The sequence below is a fragment of the Ictidomys tridecemlineatus genome, chromosome 4 (assembly GCF_052094955.1).
Source record: "Ictidomys tridecemlineatus isolate mIctTri1 chromosome 4, mIctTri1.hap1, whole genome shotgun sequence".
NCBI classification, from domain to species: domain Eukaryota; kingdom Metazoa; phylum Chordata; class Mammalia; order Rodentia; family Sciuridae; genus Ictidomys; species Ictidomys tridecemlineatus.
In genome coordinates, this window is record NC_135480.1 from 141531529 (window position 1) to 141551064 (window position 19536).

At 34.2% G+C, this 19536-nt stretch overlaps 1 protein-coding gene across 3 annotated transcripts in view; it reads right to left on the reverse strand.

Moving 5' to 3' along the window:
- Smc5 (structural maintenance of chromosomes 5) overlaps positions 1-19536 on the reverse strand; it is a 94665-nt gene that overhangs the window by 71267 nt on the left and 3862 nt on the right. For all 3 annotated transcript variants that reach the window (XR_005733912.2, XM_040285677.2, XM_005324097.4), the window contains exons 2-3: positions 16742-16883; positions 11727-11779 (exon numbers count right to left, since the gene is read on the reverse strand). Coding sequence is in view for 2 of the 3 variants with exons in the window: in XM_040285677.2 (XP_040141611.1) it covers positions 11727-11779; positions 16742-16883 (195 nt within the window). In the remaining variant the exon portion in view is untranslated. The remainder of the gene's footprint in view (positions 1-11726; positions 11780-16741; positions 16884-19536) is intronic.

Consider the following 19536-nt stretch of genomic DNA (forward strand, 5'->3'; position numbering starts at 1 on the left):
GGAGGAAGAGGGGAGGGGCCGGAGAAGAAAAACAGCTCTGGACTAACAGGACTAGAGAGACCAGTAGGGGAAGGAGTTGCCTTATTGGGATTGCTGTCGGCAAATAGAGGGCAGAAGCTCCACCTACTGGAAGAGAAGAAAATAGATCTCTAAGACTTCATTTATCTTTTTTTTCTCCTTCTTTCTTTTCCCTTTTCAATTTTTGTTGTTCTTTCCATTCTCCTCTATTCTACCTATTTATCTCTCCCTCTTTCTCTTTAAGGACTCCTTCCTTCCCCTTCCCCCTAACTTTCATCCCAAGCATTACAACTTTCATTACGTGTAATTTTCTAAATGCAAATAGGTGATTGTTTCGAGGCTGTCTATAGGGCTCCTAAATACCTAGCTATTACCAAATACCCTGATCCATTCGCCTGTTAATATCCCCCTTCAGTAGAGCAATCTTCCAAAGTAGCCAAGACATACTAACCTTCATACCATCATAGCACCCAACCTAAACATAAAGTCCTAAGAGCAAACAACAGATCACTATATACCTACAGAATCCGTGAACCTTTTATGAATCAAGTGAATCAGCTTTAAATTACAATAAAGCCCAACATCTCTAGGCATAGTCTCCCACCACAAAGGAGAGACCACAGAGACATACAAAACCAAAACAAATTTATAGGAGAAAACAGAAACACAGCAGTTAAACACAGTTGGAAAGTAACGAGAACACCATAAAAAAAAACAAGGGAAAAAAGGATTACAAACAATGCAGGACAACTTAAATTTACAGGAGAACTGAGAGGCATCAGAAAAATGGACAGAGAAAGAACTCAAGGCATACCAAATGGAATGGAATCTTAAAGAAGTCATTAGACAGCAAGTCCAAACAATGAAAGAATATTTTGAAAATGAATTGCATAAGCAGATTCAAGAAGCAAAAAAGAACTCTACCACGAGAAAGATTTAAAAAAAAATCAAACAGTAATCCTAGAAATACAGGAAATCATAAACCAAATCAAAAACTCAAATGAGAATATTACAAATAGACTAGATCAAACAGAAATCAGAACATCAGATAATGAAGACAAAGATTATCAACTCGAAAAGTATATAGTCAACGCAGAAAGGCTGGTAAGAAACCATGAGCAAAATATCCAAGACATATGGGATGTCATAAAAAAACCAAACTTAAGAGTCATTGGGATAGAAGAAGGTATAGAGATCCAAACCAAAGGATTGAACGATCTGTTGAATGAAATAATCTTAGAAAACTTTCCAGATATGAAAGATGGAATGGATTGCCAAATCCTGGAAGCCTACAGGACCCCAAACATACAAAACCATAATAGACCAACTCCAAGACACATTATTATGAAGATATCCAACATACAGAACAAGGAGAGAATATTAAAAGCTACAAGAGAAAGTAGGCAGATTACATTCAGGGGCAAACCAATTAAGTTAACGGCTGATTTTTCATCACAGACGTTGAAAGCGAGAAGATCCTGGAACAACATATTTCAAACGCTGAAAAATAATGGATTCCAACCAACAATACTGTATCCAGCAAAATTAAGCTTCAGGTTTGACAATGAAATTAAAATATTTCATGATAAACAAAAGTTAAAAGAATCTGCAGCCAGAAAACCAGGACTGCAAAGCATTTTGAGCAAAACACTTCGAGAAGAGGAAATGAAAAACAGCACCCAAAACGAACAGTGGGAGGTAACTCAGTAAAGGGGGGAAAATAACCAAAGAGGAAAAACAAGCCGAATTAAAATAAATAAATAAATAAATAAACATGACTGGAAGTACAAACCATGTATCAATAGTAACCCTAAATGTTAATGGCTTAAACTCACCAATCAAGCCACATAGGCTAGTAACTTGGATTAAAAAAACAGATCCAACAATATACTGCCTTCAGGAGACTCATATGATAGGAAAAGACATACACATGCTGAAGGTGAAAGGTTGGGAAAAATCATACCACTCATATGGTCCTCGGAAACAAGCAGGAGTGGCCATACTCATATTGAATAAAATCAACTTCAAAACTAAGTTAATCAAAAAGGATAAAGAAGGACACTATATACTGTTAAAAGGAACCATTCACCAACAAGACATAACAATTATCAATATGTATGCACCAAATAATGGTGCTGCAACGTTCATAAAATAAATTCTCCTCAAGTTCAAAAATTAAATAGACCACAACACAATAATTATGGGTGACTTCAACACACTGCTTTCACCATTGGACAGATCCTCCAGACAAAAGTTGAATAAAGAAACTACAGAACTCAATAACATAATCATTAACCTAGACTTAACCGACATATATAGAATATATCAACCATCATCAAGTGGATATACGTTCTTCTCAGCAGCACATGGATCCTTCTCAAAGATAGACCATATATTATGCCATAGGGCGATCCTTAGTAAATATAAAGGTGTGGAGATAATACCATGTATCTTATCTGATCATAATGGAATGAAACTGGAAATCAATGATAAAAGAAGGAAGGAAAAATCCTTCATCACCTGGAAAATGAACAATATGTCACTGAATAATCAATAGGTTACAGAAGACATAAAGGAGGAAATAAATAAATTCTTAGAGATAAACGACAATACAGACACAACGTATCGGAATCTATGGGACACAATGAAAGCAGCTTTAAGAGAGAAATTCATTACCCGGAGTTCATTCCTCAAAAAAAGAAAAAAACCAACAAATAAATGAGCTCACACTTCATCTCAAAGCCCTAGAAAAGGAAGAGCAAAACAACAGCAAATGTAGCAGAAGGCAAGAAATAATTAAAATTAGAGCGGAAATCAACGAAATTGAAACAAAAGAACCCATTGAAAAAAATGGATAAAACTAAAAGTTGGTTCTTCGAAAAAATAAAAAAGATCGACAGACCCTTAGGCATGCTAACGAAGAGAAGAAGAGAGAGAACTCAAATTACTAACATACAGGATGAAAAAGGCAATATCACAACAGACACTACAGAAATACAGAAGATAATTAGAAATTATTTTGAAACACTATATTCCAATAAAATAGAAGATAGTGAAGATATCGATAAATTTCTTAAGTCATATGATTTGCCCAGATTGAGTCAGGAAGATACACACAATTTAAACAGACCAATAACAAAGGAGGATATAGAAGAAGCCATCAAAACATTACCAACCAAGAAAAGCCCTGGACTGGATGGGTATACAGTGGAGTTTTACAAAACTTTTAATGAAGAATTAATACCAATACTTTTCAAGTTATTTCAGGAAATAGAAAAAGAAGGAGCTCTTCCAAATTCATTCTATGAGGCCAACATCACCCTGATCCCGAAACCAGACAAAGACACTTTAAAGAAAGAAAACTACAGACCAATATCTTTAATGAACCTAGATGCAAAAATCCTCAATAAAATTCTGGCGAATCGGATACAAAAGCATATCAAAATAATTGTGCACCATGATCAAGTAGGATTCATCCCTAGGATGCAAGGCTGGTTCAATATATGGAAATCAATGTTATTTACCACATCAATAGACTTAAAGATAAGAACCACATGATCATCTCGATAGACACACAAAAAGCATTCAACAAAGTACAGCATCCCTTTATGTTAAAAACACTAGAAAAACTAGGGATAACAGGAATTTTACCTCAACATTGTAAAAGCTATCTATGCTAAGCCTCAGGCTAGCATCATTCTGAATGGAGAAAAATTGAAGGCATTCCCTCTAAAATCTGGAGCAAGACAGGGATGCCCTCTATCACCACTTCTATTCAATATAGTTCTCGAAACACTGGCCAGAGCAATTAGACAGATGAAAGAAATTAAAGACATAAAAACAGGAAAAGAAGAACTTAAATTATCACTATTTGCGGACGACAGGATTCTATACTTAGAAGACTCAAAAGGGTCTACAAAGAAACTACTAGAGCTAATAAATGAATTCAGCAAAGTGGAAGGATATAAAATCAACACGCATAAATCAAAGGCATTCCTGTATATCAGCGACAAAATTTCTGAAATGGAAATGAGCAAAAACACCCCATTCACAATATCCTCAAAAAAAAAAAATACTTGGGAATCAACCTAACAAAAGAGGTGAAAGACTTATACAATGAAAACTACAAAACCCTAAAGAGAGAAATAGAAGAAGATCTTAGAAGATGGAAAAATATACCCTGTTCATGGATAGGCAGAACTAACATCATCAAAATGGCGATATTACCAAAAGTTCTCTATAGGTTCAATGCAATGCCAATCAAAATCCCAATGACATTTCTTGTAGAAATAGATAAAGTAATCATGAAATTCATATGGAAAAATAAAAGATCCAGAATAGCAAAAGCAACTCTAAGCAGGAAGTGTGAATCAGGGGCGTACAGCGATATCAGATTTAAAATTATACTACAGAGCAATAGTAACAAAAACAGCATGGTACTGGTACCAAAACAGGTGGATGGACCAATGGTACAGAATACAGGACACAGAGACTAATCCACAAAGTTACAACTATCTTATATTTGATAAAGGGGCTAAAAGCATGCAATGGAGGAAGGATAGCATCTTCAACAAATGGTGCTGGGAAAACTGGAAATCCATATGCAACAAAATGAAGCTGAACCCCCTCCTCTCACCATGCACAAAAGTTAACTCAAAATAGATCAAGGAGGTTGATATCAAATCAGAGACTCTGCGTCTGATAGAAGAAAAAGTTGGCTCCGATTTACATATTGTGGGGTCGGGCTCCAAATTTCTTAATAGACACCCATAGCCCAAGAGTTAATAACAAGAATCAACAAATGGGACTTAAACTAAAAAGTTTTTTTCTCAGCAAGAGAAACAATAAGAGAGGTAAATAGGGAGCCTATATCCTGGGAACAAATTTTTACCCCTCACACTTCAGATAGAGCCCTAATATCCAGAATATACAAAGAACTCAAAAAATTAAACAATAAGATAACAAATAACCCAATCAACAAATGGGCCAAAGACATGAACAGACACTTCTCAGAGGAGGACATACAATCAACCAACAAGTACATGAAAAAAATGCTCACCATCTCTAGCAGTCAGAGAAATGCAAATCAAAACCACCCTAAGATACCATCTCACTCCAGTAAGATTGGCAGCCATTATGAAGTCAAACAACAACAAGTGCTGGCGAGGATGTGGGGAAAAGAGTACTCTTGTACATTGCTGGTGGGACTGAAAATTGGTGCAGTCAATTTGGAAAGCAGTATGGAGATTCCTTGGAAAGCTGGGAATGGAACCACCATTTGACCCAGCTATTCCCCTTCTTGGATTATTCCCTAAAGACCTTAAAAGAGTGTACTATAGGTATACTGCTACATCGATGTTCATAGCAGCAGAATTCACAATAGCTAGACTGTGGAACCAACCTAGATGCCCTTCAATAGATGAATGGATAAAAAAAAAAAAATGTGGCATGTATACACAATGGAGTACTATTCAGCACTAAAAAATAACAAAATCATGGAATGTGCAGGGAAATGGATGGCACTAGAGCAGATTATGCTAAGTGAAGCTAGCCAATCCCTAAAAAACAAATGCCAAATGTCATCTTTGATATAAGGAGAGCAACTAAGAACAGAGCAGGGAGGAAGAGCATGAGAAGAAGATTAACATTAAACAAGGACGAGGTGGGAGGGAAAGGGAGAGAGAAGGGAAATTGCATGGAAATGGAAGGAGACCCTCATTGTTATACAAAATTACATATAAGAGGAGCTGAAGGGAAAGGGGGAAAAAAACAAGGGAGAGAAATGAAGTACAGTAGATGGTATAGAGAGAGAAGATGGGAGGGGAGGGAATGGGAGGGAGATAGTAGAGGATAGGAAAGACAGCAGAATACAACAGACACTAGTATGTAAAAACGTGGATGTTAACCGATGTGATTCTGCAATCTGTACATGGGGGAAAAATGGGGAGTTCATAACCCACTGAATCAAATGTATGAAATATGATATGTCAAGAGCTATGTAATGTTTTGAACAACTAATAATAAAAAAAAGACAAATAAGGCGACGTGTAAGGTAGAAAACAATTCAGTCAACCAAAATAAGAGTCAAGTTCCTCAAAGCAAAGTAATTTTTTTTTTAGATTCACTTACTTAAAGGCATGTGTTTGTTAATGTCTATTTCCTTTTGTCTTAATTGAGCTGTTGCTTAACTGTCTGTCGCATATTTTCAAGTTGCTACCAAAACAAGGAAAAGCTCTGGCCAATTCTTTGTGGAAGATACCACTGTGCAGAAAAGTTTATTTTTGCATTGCCCTTCCTGGTAAATAGTTCTTTGTTGATTTAAAATGAATTTTCAGGCATTCATAGGATGAGAAGAACTTTAACTCTTAAAGTTATACCCCAAAGGCAGGAACAACTTCTTCTGAGGTATCATTTTTAACATTAGTTCACTGTGTGGGGTTAACAAAGAAAAGCAGGTTCCCTCAGACCCTTGTATGTACTAAGAAACCATCTTGTCATATGCATCCCAGTATCCATGGGACATACAGGTTCAGCCTCAAACGGAAAAAATATAATAAACCACTTACAGTCAGGTAATAAAACATTCTCAAGTTTAAAAGTAAATAAATAAATAAATAAATAAATAAATAAATAAATAGGTCTAGGAATATAGTTTAGTGATAAAGTGTCCCTTGCTTGGTTCAATATTCAGTACCCCCTCAAAAACTCTTCAAATACCAAAGAACACATAAAAAACAAACCTACACCTAAATATGATGTGAAACTATAAAACAACAAAAATATGTATAAGAAAAGAGACACACAATAAACTCACAGTATTTTAAAGCATCTCAAGAAAAAGAGCGATCACTAACAAAGAGACTTCAGATTAGATCCACATTGGAAAACAATGGCATTGTACTTGAAATATGCTTAGAATAAAATCTGTCAATGTAGAATTTTATATCTAGCAAATACATCTTTTAAGATTTAAAGCAAAATAGCATAATTTTTAAATAAAAACTGGGCACTCCACTAGAAAACTCTAATTAATGTGAATTTTAAAGGATGTGTTTTTTAACGGGAAGAAGGTGATGTCAGAGGGAAGATCAGAAATACAACAAGGAATTAAAAGCAAGGCAAACAAAGATCTGGGATTTTAAATAAACACTGATAGTACAATTATGTAAAATAACAATAATGTCTTGAGTTTTAAAATCAAGATAGAATTTAACAAATTTGAATTATGAATAAATACAACTTCAAGTGTAAGACAATTCTCTTTCAACCAATGAATAACACTACAAAATTATCAAATTTCAAAGCACAGCAACATAAAAACTATTCACATTTTACCACACATCAATAATGTGAAAATCAATACTAAAAAAAGAAAATCACTATATTAGAATTAGAAACAACTAACTACAAACTCATGGAAAAATGTTTAGAATTGAAAAATAAGAAAATACCATATACCTAAATGTGGGAGATGGAGTTAAAGTAATACTAAGAGGAAAAATTTTAATATTAACTGTTTATATTAGGGAAAACAAAAAACTGAATATTAGTACAGTACATATCCATTTCAAGAAATTGAAAAAAATAAATTAAAAAAACTGACAGTAAATTTTAAAAAACTAAAAACAAAATTTAAAGAAAGTAAAGGAAAGTTTAAAGGTAAGAATATAAATTAATGAATAAAAAATCATGATATAAGACAGAAACAATGCAAAAAAAATTGTTCACAGGAGAGGAATAGTAAAATCAATAAATTGATATTTCAAATATGGAAGACACATAAATGAAGGAGGTCAACACAACTACAGAAGACTAAAAAATCATGTATGTTATGTAAAAGAAAAGAGACATACAATAAACTCACAGTGTATTATTCAGATAAAAAAATTTTAACTAATAAAAAAGAAAAATCATCAAAAACTATAAATAAGTACAATGATTCAAGAAAAAACAGAAAAACTAAATAATCTCATTACTATTAAATAAACCAATCAGTAAGTAGAAAAAAATTTAAATCAATAGCGGGGGGGGGGGGGGGGGGGGCCGGGGCCGGGACCGGACCCAAAAGCCCCAAATGATTTTACTGGTAAGTTTAATCAAATATTCATACAAATATCTTTCACAAGCAAAATAAAGATGCAAAAATCCTAAAAATTAGAAAACCAAATCTAGCAATGCATCAAAATGTTACAATCATTATTTTAAGCATGCTAAACTGAGTGAAAAGAAGAAAATTTACTAACAAAAATAATATGATCAATTCAACAGATATTGATAAAATTCACTATCTATTCATAATTAAAATCATACCAAATCAGGACCAGAAGGGAGTATTCTACACCAAGTAAAGGGTATTCTCCAAAATCCTATAACAAATATCTCATTTATACTCCAGCACACTCCATTCTTCTGTTCCTCAAAAACAACAAACTCAATCTCACTTTAGATGCTTTACAGAAACTTCTTTCTGCCTCCAACAGATGTTCTTATGGTTGGCTCTTTTTTCTCACTCTTTTCTCAGCTCAGAAACAGTTTCAATGGGCTTTTCCTGAACCCTCAGCACCAACTCCTCCAAACTTTATAAATTCTATAATTTTATTTAGTACAAGTTTAGCCACCATCAGCTGACTTGGGTTGTTTATAATTTGTTAAGACTGGATAAATCTCATTTTGTGCAAATGACAAAACACTCTCTAGAACAGATATTTGCTCAACAGAACAATCAGGTAAAAGACTACCTGCTTTTAGAATACTATACATTTAGAATACTAGAATACTATGTATTCTAAATACTGAAGATATGGCCAAAAAGAGTATACAAATTATACTTCCATTAACAGGGCATGACAGCATCCATTTCCTTATACTTTCATATTACTGGGGTTTATTTTTAAATTTTCCTAAGCTATTTTATACTTATGGGCCATTTATTTTAATTTTGTGTGCAATTTCTTTGCTCATTTTTACATTAGGTTGCTTACAAATTTTTACTCATTTGTGTGAGGCATTGATATTTCAGTAATTTTAAAACCTGTACTATTTTTGTGCTAAAAATATTTTCACCCATTTATTGCTTAACTAAGGTATCACTATTTTTAACTGGCTTTTAAACAGCCTAAATTTCCTATTTGACTTTTACTGACTACTGGAATTTTTGTTCTGGTTAAAAAGGACTTCCCCATTCCTAATGTTTAAAAAATATTCTGTATTTCTATTATTTTCTAAATTAGATAAATTTTCACTTGACATTTAATATACCTAGATTTTATCTACATGTCTGATATTAGACAAAGTTCTTAATTCAGTTAAAAAATTAATAGCCAACTTTCCCAATTCAATCTGAATGATTTATACCTGTGATATGGTAATATATTTAAAAATACATATTTGGCCTCTGCCTCCATTCTGGGCACAGAACTCCTAATCCCTTGGAATTTCCTGGGTAATAGGAGTGCCTTTTGATCTAAGGAGATAACTCTTGAGGCTTCTTGAATAGGGGCTGGTCACCAAAAAGACCAAACCATTATTAAAAGACTAGTACTTTCAGTACCACCCCACACATACCCTCTGGGAAGGGGAAGGAAGGCTGAGATTGAGTTAATAATCAGTCATGCCTAAGTGATGAATCCTTCAACAACAACAACAAAAAAGAATCCCCAAGTTATGAAGTTTAGAAAGCATCAGAGTGTGCAAAAAGGGTGGTACACTTCAATTCTATGAGGACAAAAGCTTTCATGTCTCTTCCAGACCTTGTCCTATCTCTCTTTATTTGGTTGTTCATTCATTTGTATCCTCTGTAGAATCTTTTATAATAAATTGGTAAAACTAAATTCTTTGAGTTGACTTAGCAAATAACTGAACCCAAGGAAGGAAACATGAGAATCCCAATTTATAGCTTGTTGTCAGAAATGCAGATCACAAAATGAAATTTGCAAATGGCCTTGATGGTGCAGTCTTAAGGAACTGAGCCCTTAACCTTTGGACTCTGCACCAACTCTAGTTAGTATCAGACCTAAACTGAATTGCAGAGTATAGAGAAAAACACCCATACATCTGGTGTAAGACATGTGCTATCTGGTGTAAGACATGTGCTGTCAGGTGAGTGTTATGTTGTATTAAATGTGAGAGGATCAAAAACAATTTATTTTTTCCTATTTCTCATAATACCTTACACTAAAACAGCTACAGTTACAATAAGTTAAATTCTCATATACATTTACATCTTTTCTTGGTTTCTCCATTTGTTCCTCTAAACTTTTATATCAGTTCTACATCAACAGTATTACAGTATACTTTAATATCCAGTACATAAAAGTCTTATTCACAATTCTGCTTTTTCAAATTCTTGGGTTTGCTGGCACACTTATTTCTCAAGATGAAATTCAGAATTAACTTGCAACTTGTAAACTTACCTGTTGAGACTCTTGCTGGAATTCTATCAAACATACTCAATAATTTAGAGAAGAACTAATATATTAATGATAACATTAATCTTATGTTTTTAGAACAATAATCTGCTTTTCTATTCAGGTCTTGGTTTTATATAAAATAGTCTTTTTTTTAGTAAGGTGGGTATAATTATTTTTTTACTTCCTATGTCTATTTCTCATCTGTAATAAATAAAAATTTTCCAACAATTTTAGGCAAATATTATTTCCTTATATTCTGTAAAATGATAAGGCCTTCAGATGTACCTTTAAAAGTTTCTCAGCTCAAAAGTTACAAAACTTTCCAAAAATATTCCAAAACATCCTTAAAAATAATCTAAATAACGTATCAAAAAGACAAAATGCATGTACAAGGATTGTCCCCTTGATTTAATCACAAATAACAATTCTGATCTATCAGAAATAGCTCCCCAGAAGGAGATAACAATTGAGAATATGCAGGCTCAAAGGAAAAGAATATCGTGATAAATTATCAATATCTTGATAGGGGATGAAAAATGATAACAGAAATGTTGAGTATTCATTACATATGAAATTCATCAAATTATAGTAGAATTATATTGTATTTCAATAGTAGAATTATAGCAAGAAGGCTTTCGTTCTCAATATTACATACTTTGCATTTTTAAAAACTACCTATTTTAAAATTGGCAAAAGCTAACAGATGAAATATAGCAACTTCTTTTTTGTTTGTTTTTGGTACTGGGGATTAAACTCAGGGCCCTAAACCACTGAGCCATAGACAGGGTCTCACTAAGTTGCTTATTAGCATCTTGCAGCTGCTGAGGCTGGCTTTGAACTTGCAATCCTCCCGCCTCAGCTGCCCAAGTCTCTGTGATTACAGGTAGGCATAGCAGCAACTCCTTTTTTAAAAAAATATTTTTAGTTGTAGATGGACACAATATCTTTAATTAATTAATTAATTTTTATGTGGTACTGAGGATCGAATCCAGAGCCTCACACATGCTAGGCAAGTGCTCTACCACTTTTCTACAACCCCAGCCCATGAACTTCTTAATGAAAATTTAGCAGTGGTATACAGAAATGTCCTTGAGAATTTTTCCAAAATAAAATTCTTATGATTAAGGTTTTAAAAGCTGCATTTAAAAAATTAAGTTTACATCAAGTTCTCTTCAAATATTACTTTCAATATTTATGCCATAATGTTCTATCAGTTTTTTCCAAAGTCATCAGGAAAGCACAAATAGAAATTAAGAAATTATACAGAAAAAAGATGGTCTTAGGGCTTGTAACACTTACAATTCAATTTCAACCATGCCTTTCGAACATCCTCTCTTCACAAAAAACCCAACCTAATGTGTAAAAAAGAAAAAAATTAGTTGTATGATGACAGTCCCATGGTAACAGAAACTTGGAAAATCATATTTGTCAAATCAAGATTTACTTCAACAATTACTTGAATGTCTATTCCCACCACTTTCTAAAGGCATTCTTCTCAAATCTAGGTTCCTCTCTATTCCCTCCCACAAATAAGAACAGCTAAAATTGATGGAACTTCTATGTGCCAGGTAGTTAGATTCTTACATAGCTTGTGACAAAGCCAGTAAGTGTCAAAAAAATGGTGATAAAATAGGTGCTATAATACAACCACAAAGCCCTATACTAAACCTGATACTGAAGACTTCTGCAGAGTTGCACAGATTAAATGTTAAGTCACTCTAATATTAGCTGTTATTAATTACGGTTATTGTCACTGAGCCATCATTTAAAAAGGAGCAATATAATTATAGTAAAAGAGACAGTGGAGCTAGTTTCCATGCGACTATGAGCATAAGCATGAAAAAAGACCCTGGGCCTAAAAACCTCAGATTGGATCTTAATCATTAAGCTGTATGTATTCTCTGGGCCTTTTCATCCTCTGGGTCTCAATTCCATCATATGTAAAAGGAGTGGCTCGTAAGAATTAAGTGTAAGTGTTTATTAGCATAGCAGAATATGGTAAGGGCTTAGTAAATGTTAATGTTTTGGTTATAATCCTCATCACTGTTATTACCACTGTTAAAAGATTATTATTTGCAAGGTGTATTTTCTATTACTTTTAGTACTTATTGCTTAGTTACAGATTGATTTTTGTATTAAGAGCACTAACTTTAACATTCACGTCTAGATTCAAATCCCAACTCTACTACATACAAGTTTTATGATCTTGACCAGGTTATTTTAACTTTTTAAAATTCCTCAAAGACAGGGAAAACAATGGTATCTTTGTAGTAGCTAATTGTTACATTAGCTTGCAACAATTAAAACACTTAGTACAAATGAGAAGGAAAAAATTAGGAAGCAGTTTTTATTATAGCATTGCTTGTGTAAAATTTTATACTAGAATTCAAACAAAAATACAATATCAAAATATTTTTGCTAAGAACTTAAGCATTTCCTAATTACTAAATCTATGAATATCCCAAGGGCTGCAATGTGTGTCTAGAAATACTGTATCCACCACTTCCACTAAAAATCCCACCAACCCAAGGATGAGATGTAGTTTCTTTATGACAAAAATACAGAATATTTATAAAAATTATCATAGACAAATTCATGCCAAATGTACACTGCTTGGAATATAATCTAACAGACCATGAGACAGGCAAAAATCTAACTAATGATCTGGTAACTAAGAAACTATACATCAATATTCATAAAAATTGGTCCTTGTACAATTAACTATTGATCTTTGGGGATTAACTACTTCAACTCCTTTAAAGAAAAACTGTTCAGACCATTGTTCAAGGTTACAAAGCTAATTATTAATAATGAAAATATATTTTCCACTTCATAAATGCCTTCAATATAACATTGAAAACATTTTGAATGAGCTTATTTATAATCTTAAGGGGTATTTTCTTCAATCTCGTAACCCTATATTAAGTCTAGCTATAAAACTTTTAATATCATGTACATTTCAAGCTTTAAAAATAAATTTTACAACTAAATTCTCAAAAGATTTCTGGGGATTGAACCCAAGGGTGCTTTATACATCCCCAGGCCATTTCTTTTTTCACTTTGAAATGGGGTGTTGTTAAATTGCTGAGGGTCTCCTTTCATTGCTTAGACAGGCCTTGAACTTACAATCCTCCTGCTGAGCCACTGGAATTACAGGTGTGTACCACCAGGACTGTTTTTTTCCTGCCTATTTATATTCCAAGTTATTATTTCCTTATTATACAGTCTGGATATCAACATTTTGTTATACATTATGATACCAATCCCACATGTCTTAATTTTTCTAACTTCATATTAAATCTTTCTATCTGGTAGGGCAAGTTTTCCTACTTTCTCCTGTTTCTTTAAGATTACATTAGTGATACTCTTTTGTATCACTCTATATCAAATTCAAGCCTACCTTTAATTTGCTATATAGAATCCTGGGATTTTTACTAGAATAATATTAAAATATACAGATCAATGTGAAGAAAGACATTTTTATAAAAATAACATACAAAATATCTCTCCATTTACTCAAAACTTCAATGATTTTAAATAAAATTTTATAATTTCTGCACATAAATTTTTTTTGGTAGTGCTTAGGATCAAACCCAGGGTCTAGTGCATGCTACACAAGAATTTTACTGCTGAGCTACACCCCTAGTCTCTGCACATAGGTCTTATATGACTTCAATCAACTTATTTCTGTGCAACTTATTGCTAGTATTTAATAAATGATATGTATCTTAATTGCATTTTTTGTTCATTGTTATGTACAGAAACAAAACTGATTTTGGTCTAATCTTATATTTAGCAACCCTGATAAATTTCCACATTAATTCAGTCTTGCTCAGAGATCTTTTTTGATTTTTAGGCAAACATTCATACATATAATCTTAGAATGATAGGGGTTTTTTTTTTCAATTCTCTATCTTTTGTTTATGTTACTATTCTGCCCATAACTGTCAATACAATGTTAATAGTAGTCAAAGTAGATAACCTCAACTTGTTCTTGAGCTTGCTACATATTTTCATAATCTTTTATGAAATTAAGCAAGTTCCCTTTATTTCTTGTTAGTTTTAATCACAAGTTACTGTGGAATTTAACTGAATACTTTTTTCCATCTGTACTGAGATGATCATGCAGTTCTATTTTAAAACATATATTCATTTTTCCCAAATGAAATTCACTTTGGCCATGATATATTATGCATTTTATCTACAGGTTCAGTATTCCTTACCCAAAATATCTGGGACCAAAAGTGTTTCAGATTTTTATTCTTTTTATTTTTTATTTTTAAGAGTACTGGCATATAAATAATGAAGATATTGTGAGGATGGGACCCAAGTCTAAACACAAAATTCATTGTTTTACATACACTTAATACACATAGTCTAAAAGTAATTTTAGACTGGTATGTGTACATATTTTTTGAAGTACTGGGGATTGAGTCCAGGGGTACTCTACTAAGCTACATCCCCGGCACTTTTTATCTTTTATTTTGAGATGGGGTCTCACTAAGTTGCAGAGGCAGGCCTTGAACCTGAGGTCCTCTTCTGTCATCCCTCTCCATCTCCAGGAGCTGGGATTATAGGCATATATTACCATGCCTGGCTAAGAGAATATTTTTCATAATTTCATGCTTTCAGCAAAGGTAATGGTAAAAAATTCTTCATTTTGGTATTACATATTTTGGATTTTGGATTTCTGGATTAGGGAAGCTCAATTTTTCTTTCTTTAGTGAGGAGCTCAGATTTTGTTCATTTTTTTCCTGCTTCCATTCTAGGAAAAGTACTACTTAAATTCTGAATTCTGAAATTCATTATAAAATATGCATTTATGGATTTCTTTCATTTTTTCTATGCAGGATTTTTTAGGCTTCTTGAATGTGAAGACTCAAGGTTTCCAACATTTCTGGAAATTTCCTAATCATTCTTTGAATATTACCTCTTCCTTAGTTTACTAACTCCCCTTGGAACTGTAATTAGATATACACCTGACTATCTTCCTTTACCCACTTAACCTTGGTTATATATATTTTTTTTTTATCTCTCTATTACATTTTCAGAAACTTTTTCAAACACCTGAGTACACAAATTCTCTTCTCAAATATGTCTTCTTTGCTGCTTTATCTTTCTACCAAGTTCCTCTCCTTCATTAACAAACTTTTCACTTCTTTAAGCTCTATTTGATTATTTTTCGAATTAAACTGATCTTTTGTCACTTATTTGTTGTACTTGTAAACTTATTTTATTTCCTCAAATTAAATACACTTAGTTTATATTATATATCTGCAAGCTTTGTAAGTCTGGTTTTTTTTTTTATCTTATTTTACTCATATTCTCCTAGGTTTTGTAATTTTTAGGTATCAATGTATTTCTTGAAACTTTGTTAAAATTCTTTAAGAACTGGATTAAATGTTCTTTCTTTTGTTGTTGTTGTCAACAACAGACCTTTATTTTATTTATTTATACGTGGTGCTGAGATTTGAACCCAGTGCCTCACACATGCTAGGCAAGTGCTCTACCACAGAACTACAACAGTAACCCCAAATGTTATTTTTCTTTAAAAGATTTAGATTGGTTCCTGCCAGGTGCCTATAGATATTACTAATTCACACCACCTTAAACTATCAAAATTTATGATCTTTAGGTCATACAAGTAATACAAACTCTGGCCCCAAACATGTGATTATGAAGTTTTAGGAAGACCTCCTTTTTCTCCCCAACTCTAGATCTAACAATGAGGAGTAAGTAAATCCCTTGTTCAATTCTATAGTATTGTTGTTAAATTTAACACATAGCACTACTAGATTTTATCTTCTAGACATTCTCTACCTTTAAATGCCCTAAACCTGTACAAAACAATTCAAAACAAGGCTTTAATGTACAAGGTATTGGCAAATGCCCCTGGGAGAAACTATTCCAGAACTTGCTTATGTCTTCAGATTCACACTGTTTTGTTTCTGCCCTTGGTCTGGCAATCCATTTTAAAAAAATAACATATTACATATCTAGGACTTCAATTAGTAGGTACTTGGAGAATTCTCTAAATATATGGTATAATACACTTCTATAAATGATAATCTCCTACCTTCTCCACCTGCCAAATTCATTCATTACATTCAAACACTACAAATTTGCTATATTCAAGAAACTGAGAAGTAGAAATTGATGTGTTTCTAAAAATAACTAATGAATTGAATTTTCCTAAAATGTTATTTACATGTATGTAAAAAAAATGTAACAAAAAATCCCACCATATGGGAATATAACTATAATGCAATAATAAAAAGTGGAAAGAAAAAAAAAATGTAATCAAAGTTACTTACCTTATCTGCCCGTCCCATGAAAGCAGGTTTGCCAGCTAATCCAAGGCAAATGGCACACACGATGCTTGACTTCCCTGTTCCATTGGCTCCAATAATCATATTCAAGTGAGGTCCAGGAGTTACTTCACAGATATCATATGTTCTGTATTATAAAAGGGTAAAAATTTGAAGCAGGGTAAGAGGAGAAAAAAATATTTTCTTTAAAAAAGCACTGTGGGTCCAAACATGGTGGCATTTGTCTGTAATCCCACAAACTCAGGAGGCTAAGGCAGGAAGATCACAAATTCCAGGCCAGTCCTCAGCAACTTATTGAAGCCCTAAGCAACTTAGTGAGACCCCGCCTCAAAAGAAAAAAAGAGCTGGGAATGTAGGTCAGTGGTAAAGTGTTGCTGGGTTAAATCCCCAGTACCAAAAGAAAAAAACGCACTTCGGGGGAGGCAGGACACGACTGGGGACTGAACCCAGAACTTCACACATTAGACAAGTGCTCTACACTGAGCTACATTCTCAGCCATTTAAATTTTATTTTGAGACAGGGTCTTAGTAAGTTGCCCAGGCTGGTCTTGAACTTCTAATCCTCCTGCCTCAGCCTCCCAAGAAGCTGGGATTACAAGGGTACACATACCACCATGCCTGGCTCAAAAGCTCTTTTTTCTTGCTTTATATTATCATTATCTAAGACCTTCTGCATGGGTTCTCTCTCATTCAGTGAGAACAGGGTAGAGGAGAGTGTGGCTTCGGAGTCGATAATCAAGACCTCCGGAGACCAAGCAGGAAGCAGGTTACTATATATATATATAATCAGGTAGGAGCTAAGCAGATTACAGGCAGCCACCAATGCAATTTCTCCTAACTGTCCTTGCAGCAACCAATAGAGGAGTGGGTTGTGGAGCAAGCACAGGGACTGCAACATATGGCCTCATTATCAGGTAAGCAGACTACAGCTCATGTGCCTAACACAAGGGGAGTGGCCTGCCACTCAGATGCCCTTAACATGTCACCTATGCAGTACTCCATGCACTTGTCCCCACAACCTTCCTCAAATTCACTAAAAAAAAAAAAAAAAAAGGTATTCTTACAAATTTGATGCAATTTATATGGCTTTTTGTTTGTTTGTTTAAGGGGAATGTTAGGGATCAAACCATGGCCTCCCATATGCTACTAAATACCCTACCACTAAGCGATACTCCAGTCTTATAGGATTTTTAATAGAGGGGAAAAAAAACTTATCAGTAGAAGAAATGAAAAGGTGATAATGCATATCAAAATAAGAACTTCTCTGCAAACCTAAGATTACTTATGTTTTTTCAAAAATAGGCCTATTATCACTGGGCATGGTGGCATACGCCTATTGATCCCTGTGACTTGGGAAGCTGAGGAGGAAGGGATTGCTAGGTTCAATACCAATCTCCACAACTTATTAAGATCCTAGCTCAAAATAAAAAATAGAAAGGGCCAGGCAGTGGCACATGCCTATAATCCCAGCAGCTCGGGAGGCTGAGGAAAGAGGATCCCAAGTTTAAAGCCAGCCTCAGCAAAAGTGAGGCACTGAGCAACTCAGTGAGACCCTGTCTCTAATGGGGATGTGGCTCAGTAGTTGAGTGCCCCCAGAATTCAATCTTCAGCATGTCCACCCTCTACAAAAAAGGAAGGAAGGAAGGAAGGAAGGAAGGAAGGGAGGGAGGGAGGGAGGGAGGGAGGGAGGGAGGGAGGGAGGGAGGGAGGGAGGGAGGGAGGGAGGGAGGGAGGGAGGGAGGGAGGGAGGGAGGGAGGGAGGGAGGGAGGGAGGGAGGGAGGGAGGGAGGGAGGGAGGGAGGGAGGGAGGGAGGGAGGGAGGGAGGGAGGGAGGGAGGGAGGAAGGAAGGAAGGAAGGAAGGAAGGAAGGAAGGAAGGAAGGAAGGAAGGAAGGAAGGAAGGAAGGAAGGAAGGAAGGAAGGAAGGAAGGGCTGTGGATGTAGTTCAATGTTAGAATACCCCTGGGTTTAATCCTTGGTACTTACCTCCCAAAATATTTCCAAAAAAGTTAAAGGATAATATAATTCATCCTTTTCAAAATAATTACAATTCATGGTAACTATATCAAAGCTACTAAAGAAATTATTTTTTTTTGGGGGGGGGGCTACCAGGGATTGAATCCAGGGGCTTTTAACTACTGAACCACATCTTCAACCCCTTTTTTAAATTTAAGACAGGGCCTGCCTCCCTAGGTTGCTTAAGGCCTTGGTAAGCTACCATGGTGCCTAGCTGTACAAATAACTTTTACACAAATTTTATGAAAGGATATGGATTTTCTAATTTTATATTTATATTTCTCTTGAATTAAAATGCTTAATGGCTACTTACTATATTTTAATTTTGAAATAAACCCAACCAAATTATTTCTATTTAAATTAAAAAGATACATCAACCCAATGACTTGTCAAATTTTTAAAAATAACATTTATTTTTAAATATGCTCCCATAAGATTTACCAAAGAATCTATGTTTGAATAATCTTTATTCCTATGGGAGAAAGCAAGAATGCTTTACCACCAAGCATGTTTGTAATATTCTCTCATATCATAAAGTCTCTACTTGCAGTAGTATCTAATCCTTAGGAGTTGCCAGCTTTGGCAAAATGTGAAGTAAACTTTGACTCCAACATTTTCTAACTTGTCTTTGAATAACCTGAATTGGAACCCATAAATATCTTTTGCCTGCAATATTTCAGTTATCTCTCAGATATAGCTTCCAACTAATTCCCCAAGAAAAAATGCTTAGCTTGCTACTAATGTGTCAAGTATGTAAGTAACGTA